The sequence below is a fragment of the Etheostoma cragini genome, chromosome 15, assembly GCF_013103735.1.
Source record: "Etheostoma cragini isolate CJK2018 chromosome 15, CSU_Ecrag_1.0, whole genome shotgun sequence".
Lineage (NCBI taxonomy): Eukaryota > Metazoa > Chordata > Actinopteri > Perciformes > Percidae > Etheostoma > Etheostoma cragini.
In genome coordinates, this window is record NC_048421.1 from 3,621,945 (window position 1) to 3,631,536 (window position 9,592).

Consider the following 9,592-nt stretch of genomic DNA (forward strand, 5'->3'; position numbering starts at 1 on the left):
CCCCCCCCCCCCCCCTGCTCTCCTTCTTCCTGCAGGTATTGAGCTGACCTTGCAGGTGCAGGGAAGCCTGGATCCCAAGGCCAATCTAAAGGAGTTCATTCAGGCACTGGCCCAGGGAGAGAAGTTCCAGCAGCGGGTAGCAGAAATCCGGGCAGAGGTGGAGGCTTTCGCTGGCCAATTCCCCATGCCCGGCCTACCTGAGCTGTAGAGGGCGACGGTTTAGACAATGACCGATGCTGGACTGATGATTATAACAAACAATATAATGCCAAATCTTTGTGTGTGTATATTTGTTTTGAGTGTACACACCTGTTTAATCTGTCACTACACAAATCAAAACACTTCCTTATGACTTCCCAGCAGTTCAGTTTCAGCTTGAAACAGATTTGTCTTAATAGAAAGATAGATTTGAAGACTTTGTCATCCAGTTATCCAGTGTTGTTACAGTACCTTTGTTGTATGAGATAGGGTTTTGGATCTCTGTTATGATCACATTTAAACTTTAATCTAGTCAGAAATCACCATTTCGTTTGTATTAAATGTACAATTCCAAAGTTTTCTTACAGACAGTACTGCAGATTTAAACATGAAGTGCACTGTGACTTTCATACGTAAGCATCTTAGATCAAACTGTATGCAGAATTAATACAACTGAATTAAACAGCTACTGTGTTATATCATATAACTCTAAGTTGGTGCAGACTTTTTAAAAACGGCAACCAAAACCTTCAAAATGTATGTTCCCTCCTGAAAATATATAGGGTTCCTCATGAGGGACACCATTGTAGTGGATAATGGTTAAAAACACTGCTTCGGGGTTGTAAAGACTGTTTTTAAATGCAACATGTGCTTTGAGCTTCATCATCATCATCATCATCACCATCCAACTTTATGTAGTTCTGGGAAGCACAATTTGAGTGGAAGCCCTACTTTTCAATGTAGCCAAGATTACAGAAAATAAATTACAATGATGCTATTTGTTATCTTTTTTGTACTTCTTTTACAATGCCCATTTCTCCCTAAATTAATATGGATGAATTAATTTAAGCCAGCAGAAAGGCCACCGTGATGTGTAGGCTGGTTCGCCGGAGAACTCGATGATCGTTTAGTCTAGTCTTAATTCGTCAGGTCAGAGGTCAGTCTGCGGCTGCGCGCCTTCCATCCATCCACTGAGAACAAGGAGCAGTTCGTGACAACCAATTCATAGCTAGACCGAATAATGTTAGGCTGTTTTCTTTAACACGGTCCCATTAAGACGCAAAGAACATTAGCTATTGTGGCTTCTCATCAGGGACCTCGCCGATTGATGTTAGCTTATCGGTTAGCCTAGCTAGCCTCGTTAGCCACTTTAGCTGGCTGTTGCAGAAAGTACCAACATTAGTTGGCTACCGGGCGAGCTCAACCTTAAACCAGCTAATCTAAACTGATATTTCTTTGACCGGAGCACTTCTGACAAACGCAGACATGCAGGACATGCTGGCTACCGTGGACCACCTCAAGTTTGACCTGGAGCTCGCTGTTCAGCAGCAGCTAGGAGCACAGCCTCTGCCCTTCCCCGGCATGGACAGTAAGTGCTTGTATGCTAGCTGGTACCTAGCCGCTGTAGGTAAACACGGTAGTTAGCTAACGGTCAAACTGATGGTACCCAACGGCAGGTTGACACGAACACATGGCCGGTGGAGACTATTCACTTTGACTTTGTGTTTCCTCAATCCAATGTCTTTATTATTAAATTTGTGACGTGTGTCCCTGCAGAGTCCGGGTCTGCTGTGTGTGAGTTCTTCATGCGAGCAGCTTGTCAGAAAGGTAAAAACACAACGCGACAACAATCCAGTACTACATATTTCCCTCCCACAAAGGTTGGGGACTCACAAGAGTTGGAAAGGTCAAGACTAGCAACGAGTAATCCTGTCTCTCGTACGAGTCAAGCTTAAAAAACACTGTCCCACATTCCCATAATGCAGTCATTAACGTCAGCCACTATCATCTTTGAATCGCTCCCTGTTAGATAACTGATCCAAACAAGGATAACTTCTAATGTTCAAATATAATATTACATCCATGGCTCACAAATACAATAAACACATTAAAGCCTACTGTAGGGCTGGCTGGTGGTTTGACATGGTCTTTAACTGGTTACTGACTCATGGTTGATATCATATCGTTTTGTTAGTTATTAGGTTAAATGATTACAAATTAAAACGATAGGTCTGTAATTACTTTTTTTAAATACCCAGGGAGTTTGCTGCTCTCAGAATCAATGGGAGGGCATTCCATGTGTCAGGGTCATTAAAACAGAAACAGGATCGCCAACTTTGCATCAATCCTGCTCATCATTTTAACATTCCTCCCTCTATTGTTTACATGGACATAAACCTGGGGCATGAATTATGAAAGTTGTCCTATCATATCTGTGTTATATCTTTCTGCTGTTGCACTCCCAGGTGGGATGTGTCCGTTTCGTCACATCAGCGGAGAGAAGACGGTGGTGTGTAAGCACTGGCTCAGAGGACTTTGTAAGAAGGGAGACCAGTGCGAGTTTCTCCACGAATACGACATGACAAAGATGCCTGAATGCTACTTCTACTCCAAGTTTGGTTCGTTGACTTGATGTCTCATAAAATGACACAGATGAGCTTGATGACTGATCCAGTTGTTAAAAGCCTAGAGTGTTTTTGTCCCTGTGTGTTGACTCTCTCAGGTGAGTGCAGCAACAAGGAATGTCCGTTCCTGCACATTGATCCAGAGTCAAAGATCAAAGACTGTCCGTGGTACGACCGAGGCTTCTGCAAACACGGTACGTCCTGCTCACATAAACGTTCCAGCAGTATGATGTTAATAACAATTATAATACATTTATTTTTCACAGCGCTTTTCTAGACACTCAGACACTTTACAGTTTTGGTTACATGCAAACAAGACAAAACAGACAAGGTTACTTGACAGACAAAAAGGAAAACAGGTGCATGGACGGGCATAGGTAAAGCTTGGAGGTGGGCAATGAAAATGAGGGAAACTTAGAAAGTCTGTTGTGGAACAAACAAGTTCGAAGAGGTGAGTTTTGAGGGCCTGTTTGAAAGATGGTGGGCTGCTCTACTGTTTGATGTGGTCGGGGAGAGCGTTCCAGAGGGCAGGGGCAGCAGCTGAGAAGGCTGATGGTCTTGAGTGTGTTGGCATCGACGCACCTGAGGAGGCGGTCGGGAGTGTGGCAGGTGAGGAGGTCGGGGAGGTATGGAGGGGCAAGGTTATTAAGTGCTTTCTATGTGAGAAGTATTTTGACGTTGATCCTGTGTTGGACTGGGACCCAGTGGAGTTTATGGAGAACAGGGGTGATGTGGTCTCTGCGGGGGGGGGGTGGAGGGGAAGATACATTAATACACATAGTGTTCCCTTGCTTGTTTGAATTTCTTCAACAGAAAAACTGCCTCTTTACTTTCTGTTGACCTTCACCCATCTTCTTGTCTTAGGTCCTGACTGCAGACACAGACACACAAGGAGGGTGATCTGTGTGAATTACCTGGTGGGCTTCTGTCCAGAGGGAAAATCCTGTAAATTTATGCAGTATGTTATCCTTTTTATTTTATTCTTACATAATATAAAAAAGCCACCACACCACAAAAGCCACCACTTATGACTTGTTTTAGCATTTGGTAGTTTGGGATAGTTATTTTTTGGATGAGACTTCACCTCCCTGTTATGTAGATTTAACGGTAGATGTTCTTCTACAGCCCTCGGTTTGAGTTGCCTATGGGAGCGTCTGAACAGCCTCCTCTACCACAGCAAATTCAGAACCAGACAAAGGTAGGAGGACACTTCCACAAACACCCAAATACACAGCGTTGTGTTTTTTTACCTGCTGTTTTGTAGCTGGACAGCAGACGTAAAATTGTTTCTCTTCGCGTGTTCCCTGCTGCAGCCTGTGCCCACCATCGGTCGCTCGTCGCTGTCTCTCATCCAGCTGACCAACTCCAGTCCAGGCATGCGGCCGCAGAACCACATGCCGATGTCTGCTCCTCAGCAAAATCACATGACTGGCAACAGAGGGCCGCGGCCACTGGACCAGGTCACCTGCTACAAAGTGAGTCATCTGATCATTTGTCTGCCAATATTGGCCGACTGTGTTCAAAATCCGTTTAAGACTCCAGTCCCTCTCACTGTACTGATACATATACTCGTAACACCTTTGAGGCTTAGTTCCACATTTTGAGAAATTCATTTGCTCTTCTGGTCTGTACAGTACACATGAAGCTCCTTTAGTACTTGACTTTTACAAAGTTATTTTACCACATGCATTACGATTTCCTATTTCAACAACTCATGATATAGGTTTGTAATTCTTACAGAAAAATAAAAATGGAATAAATGAAGATCATAATATTGATAATCAAAGTCACAATTGAGTAAATTAATAATAATGATTTAATAAAAATTAGAAATGGGTTTGATATTAAACATGTATTTTCAGGTATGCCTGACCCTCATATACCTACGCTTTAATTATACTCTTATGTCCCTATCTCATGTCTTGTACTGGTATGTTGTACTGAGCCTGACTGTTTCTTGCCTGGGAGCAATGGCCTACTTGAGTCTCCACTGGTGGTCTTGACAAGTGCTCCAGGCCAAGAAAAAGCCCAGAACCTAACCCCTTGTAAAACAGCAAATTATAGTTACTACACTTCAGCTTTTTTACATAAAGAAATTAGATGAAACATGTAAATTATTGAGCTTTAAAGGTTCTTGTTGGTAGATTTTGTTTCTTTTGGAGCCAGGCTAGCGGTTTCCCTGTTTCAAGCCTTTATGCTAAGCTAAGCTAGACGGCTTTACTCATTTAAACGTCAGCAAGAAAGCAAATAGGAGTATTTTCTTCATGTCCTTAGGGGGGAAAAAAATAATTGGCAATAGGGCTGCAATATATCGATAATATATCAATATCAATGTATAAGGCTAGATAAGGTTTTTCATTTTGGATACTGTAATTTAAGTGTTGTTTTAAAGAGTACATACCAGTAAAGTGATGTCCTTTTCTGAACATACTGGACCGTTTTAGCTGTTCTAGTATTTAATGACAACTATAGTCATATCTACATCACTGATGGTTATCTAACAAACATCTCACTGTGTAAATATTTTGATATTTGATTTTCTCCAATTCACCCAGCTCTGATTCCCTGTTCCAGCTTTTTTGTTGTTTTAAAAAAAATATCCTCATTTTGTCTCCCCTGTGTCTGCAGTGTGGGGAGAAGGGCCACTATGCCAACAAATGCACTAAAGGCCATCTGGCCTTCCTGAGTGGACAGTAACATTCAGCCTTGAGGTCCCCCTGATGGGGGCAGAGAGGAAGAGCAGCAGAACAGAGGAAGCCCCTTTGCTCCACAGGCTGAAGTTGAACTTAAAGACTTTCACTGCCGCTGTTGTGCGTGTCACTTCAAACGGATACAAGCCGTTAGAAAGAGAAACATAGCTACTATTTCTATTTTTTGTGACTACCTGAAAGTAAGGAACAGAAAAGATGTCACATTCTGTGTGGCTGTGGTTTAATGACTTGTTAGTCTTCAGAGGTTTCTACGTTTGTACTAAAGCGAACTGAATATTTAAAGACATCACACCCGGGGTCCAAGGTGCAGTGCTGTGACGTGTTGCCGCTTCTTATACATGTGACTGCATCAGTGACACCAGGCGACTTTCTATTCTCCTACTTCTAGTAAATCTGTCAGTGTGAATGCAATAAAGTGATAAATGCCAGCAAGAATGTAAATTACTGTACTTAAGAGCTACTGTAAGTAATCAGAGCCTTAATTCACCCTGCAGTGCTTTCTATTGTACTCACATCACCTCAAATCTAAACTTGCCACGCACAATTTTGCCTATAGTCAGATTTTAGACTTTGCAAGCATTTTAAATTCTGGAAATTTACCAGTTTTGTGGGGATACCTTGTGTTAAAACTTAATATACATCTTTCAAACTTTTACCCAAAGGGATATGTGGGACAGGATGAATTTCAATGTGTTGACAGTCTGAAAATATTCTTAAAAGCTGTACAGTGTGTGTACAAATAAATGTTCTTGTTACATACTTATGTGCACTTTCATTCACGTAACAGTGCATAAGTACACTCAGAGTGAGAACTGTAACGTAACAGCTATACAACTGGAAACTAAACACAACCACACAGGATACCCAACGATGAATCTTAAGATTGTTTATTGGTCACAACAGTCACATATTCAACAAAGAGGTACAAATTCAACCCCCGAAGGTCTGATGGTCTGGATTAGTGGTACTTCCTCCAGCGATCATGTTCTGGAAGAGAAGATGGAGAATAAACATTTAAATTAAATGTGTAGTTTTCACATTTGTGAGGTATCAGACATTTCACTCTAAGAAAAAGCTATAGGAAAAGGTAGAATATCCTAAACACGAAGTACAGGAGTGTGCATTTCTTACTAATGTGGTCGTATTCCCACAGGTAGCTCAACGCCACGTAGCCAACCAGCAGCATGGCTACACCACCGATGCCTCCCTTCTTCACGTTAATGTACTTGTTGTAATATCTGTCGTGGCCTGTGAGAGAAAAACACAGGAGACAACACGATGACATACACGGGGTTATCCTCAAATTACCAAGATGTGACCTGAATACAGATGCTACATGCACTGATCTTGACGCGTATGACAATGGGGGAAGAGGAAATGCAGAAACAGAGCATGTGTGTTCTTTGCTTGCGGTTAATTAATCACCCTTGATGAGCAGGGAGTCAATCCATTTTCTAGCCCTGTGTCAACCACAATGGGCGTTCTGATTAAGCATCGTATCAAACAGGGAGCCCTCCTTTAGGTTTCTAGAAGGGTTTCTCTCGAAATGTTCACAAAGCTGCCGAGAGCAACTTTTAGTGACAGAGCTTCTGAATTTAGACAAGGGGGTGACCCTTTTGCTATATTTGACATGTTTCATGAATGATGCCAGATTGACATTTCATTTAAGATATTTTTATAATAATAAAAAAAAAAATCTTAGTGACTACATTCCAATGAATGAAAGCAAAACATCCTTTATGTCCCCTAGATATGTAGCATTATATAAAGTTATCCAATATGATTATAGTTAGATGTAATTTCTGGTGAACTGTGCTGCTAAAATGGAGATTTAGTCTTTTTTAAATTAAAACTTAGAAATGACCCCAAATTCGTTGACTGCTGTCTGGTTTGTTTTCCAACTAAACGTTGAAAAAAAGGTTTCTGTATCGCCTTCTTCCTTTATCTAGTACTCACATTCTTCTGTTTTATTAAAAGCTGGTATTGCAAAAACCTATGTTGAAAACTGAAGTCTTTTTTTGTGTGTTTTAGCTCCTCCGTTTGTAAAGTTTTAGTCAGGAGAGTTTTGCTCACCCCTGCGGACGGCTGCAATGATGCCATTGGGAGTGAAGTCTCGCCCTCCAAGCCAGCTCCCCAGCTCACCCAGTTTCACGTCCATCAGTCGCTTCTCAACTACGGGAACTGGTCACAAGTGGAGACAGCACAGACAGTTTGATTACCCATTACATACATACATACGTACATACATACATACATACATGCTATGGCTCTGGTAGTGAGTTTTAAAAAAAGGTCAATCTGCCATAGCAGTCAGTTCTGGCAAAACAGACATTCAAGAACCCATAATAAACCAGGACATGTTAGCTTTTTGGGTTAATTAGGCGATTATCAAATGTGTTGCCGACTTCCTTTCTGCTACTCTACTCATCAATTGTGTTGCCAAGCGTTTATTTGTCTCATTTGTTATTCAATGTCTGTGTTTTGTACTTTTGCTCAGACAAAACCGTGTAGATGTCACCTTGGACTCGGAGGATGCGTATTGGTAAATCCTTTTAACATTTTGAAGACAAAACTATTATTCGAAATAATAATCTGCCGACTAATCGATACATGAAATAATCCTTAGTTGTAGCTCTGAATTCAGCAAAGTAAGTCAGTCATCAACGTCACCTCTACAGAGTCGTAAAGTAAAAACATCCGATCTACGAAAGGCACAAATTTAGTTGTCTGAACCTTCTGGCTACTTTCCATCTCTGCAGCTAACTTTTGACACATTTGACATTAAACAGGTGTGTTTTTTTATTACAGCTACCGTGAACAAAGCACACCAGGCCCACCGTTTAACCCCTACTGTATGCAAAGCCTTTGTGTTCTGGTTTCTTTACGTTGTTTTTAGGATTAAAACGAGCCAAAGAGAATATCAGTGTGGGGTAAAAGGCATTGGCTGAGCTTGCAGGCTACTGGGAAAGCTAGCCAAAAGACACGGTTACACATCTTAGATAAGCATAGACAACTTTAATACGATAGTTTCGTCCAAACTGCAGTTGGTACCTAAAGTTTCTGATTACCGAGCATGTCAGTTAAATGTCAAAGAGCGACTCGCAGATTCAGTTTAACTGCAAAACAGCCAATGACACGCAAAGTCCTTGACGTGACTTAAAGGATTCAGCGCGGCCTTCAGTCACACAAAAACCTTAACGGCGACTCATTAACAGAGTATCACACAGTAAAACACACGCAGTCGGTAAAAACGTAAAACTACATTAACAACAAAACACACAATGGAGAAAATTTTTGATTAATTTGGCAGAGGACACGCTATTTTACCTGGTCTGTCCGCCATCTTGACTGGTGCGAAGGGTTCGCAGGCAGCGGGGAATGATGGGACTATAACGTGAAGTGCATTATGGGAGAATTTGTATTTTTTAGCCTGTCCACGGGAGGGCAGCAAAATAAACAAAACCACTGTCTCAAGACGAAATCTTCTACAACCACAACACCACTCAGAACAACGGAAATCCTGAACCACAACTAGGTACAATTTTTTTTAAGATTCCCTCCAAACATATTTTATAACAATGATTATGCTAATTAATAATGATATATAATTTAGCCCACACTAATAATATTAATATTGATAGGCCAAATAGAGCTCAATGGTGTTTTTTTGGCCTCCAACGTTGCCTTCCAGGCAGCTAACCCTGCCCTCAACCCTAAACATAACCTTTGCCACACTGCCTGGAAGGAGGCGTTGGGGGGCAAAAAACACCAAACACCCCTAAAACATAACCTGATATTTTAGGGCGCCTATCTGCACACCTAAAGTTGCCTCGCAATGTGTTAACAACAGTAATCATACAGCTAAAAACACTGTTGTAAAAGACAGAAGCCCCACAACCACAAAAAAAGAGACATGGGTGAGCGGACGTGTGTAGGAAATGAGAAACAAGGGAATCGGACAAAGAGGGAGGGTGTTAGTAAGTAGGCCAGGTGAGTTTAATGGTGGGATTTGAATAGGTAAATATATCTAGACATGTTATGCTTTGGTTCCTCCATTTTTTTGTCAAACCCCATGTTAAACCTGTCGCTGCTTCAAAAAGCATGTCAGATATCATGCATTTTGAAAAAGTGACCTGAAGGGTTTACCACACTGGTGTCTCCTGACACTCTATCAGAGGACTCATTTATTCCACAGAAAGAAGCCGATCAATGAGCAGCACAACAGCCCGTAGCACTGGCTGCAAGACTTCAATGTACTACCTGAAGACATAGTGAGGA

At 41.5% G+C, this 9,592-nt stretch overlaps 3 protein-coding genes across 4 annotated transcripts in view; 2 read left to right on the forward strand and 1 right to left on the reverse strand.

Annotated features, from left to right (window-relative positions):
* Nucleotides 1–679, forward strand: part of shmt1 (serine hydroxymethyltransferase 1 (soluble)) — a 21,914-nt gene extending 21,235 nt beyond the window's left edge. For both annotated transcript variants that reach the window (XM_034894288.1, XM_034894287.1), the window contains exon 12: nt 36–679. In XM_034894288.1, the coding sequence (XP_034750179.1) occupies nt 36–208 (173 nt within the window). In that variant the 3' untranslated portion in view covers nt 209–679. The remainder of the gene's footprint in view (nt 1–35) is intronic.
* A 413-nt stretch (nt 680–1,092) lies between these two features.
* Nucleotides 1,093–5,742, forward strand: cpsf4 (cleavage and polyadenylation specific factor 4). Its single transcript, XM_034894292.1, has 8 exons — nt 1,093–1,567; nt 1,756–1,806; nt 2,445–2,597; nt 2,702–2,797; nt 3,468–3,561; nt 3,729–3,801; nt 3,917–4,078; nt 5,232–5,742. The coding sequence occupies exons 1-8, from the start codon at nt 1,465–1,467 to the stop codon at nt 5,298–5,300; spliced, it is 801 nt and encodes a 266-aa protein (XP_034750183.1). The 5' UTR covers nt 1,093–1,464; the 3' UTR covers nt 5,301–5,742.
* A 436-nt stretch (nt 5,743–6,178) lies between these two features.
* On the reverse strand, nt 6,179–8,751 carry atp5mf (ATP synthase membrane subunit f). Its single transcript, XM_034894295.1, has 4 exons — nt 8,642–8,751; nt 7,388–7,495; nt 6,446–6,562; nt 6,179–6,301 (listed from the first exon to the last, which is right to left on the reverse strand). The coding sequence occupies exons 1-4, from the start codon at nt 8,655–8,657 to the stop codon at nt 6,273–6,275; spliced, it is 270 nt and encodes an 89-aa protein (XP_034750186.1). The 5' UTR covers nt 8,658–8,751; the 3' UTR covers nt 6,179–6,272.
* Between the last annotated feature and the right edge of the window lie 841 nt (nt 8,752–9,592).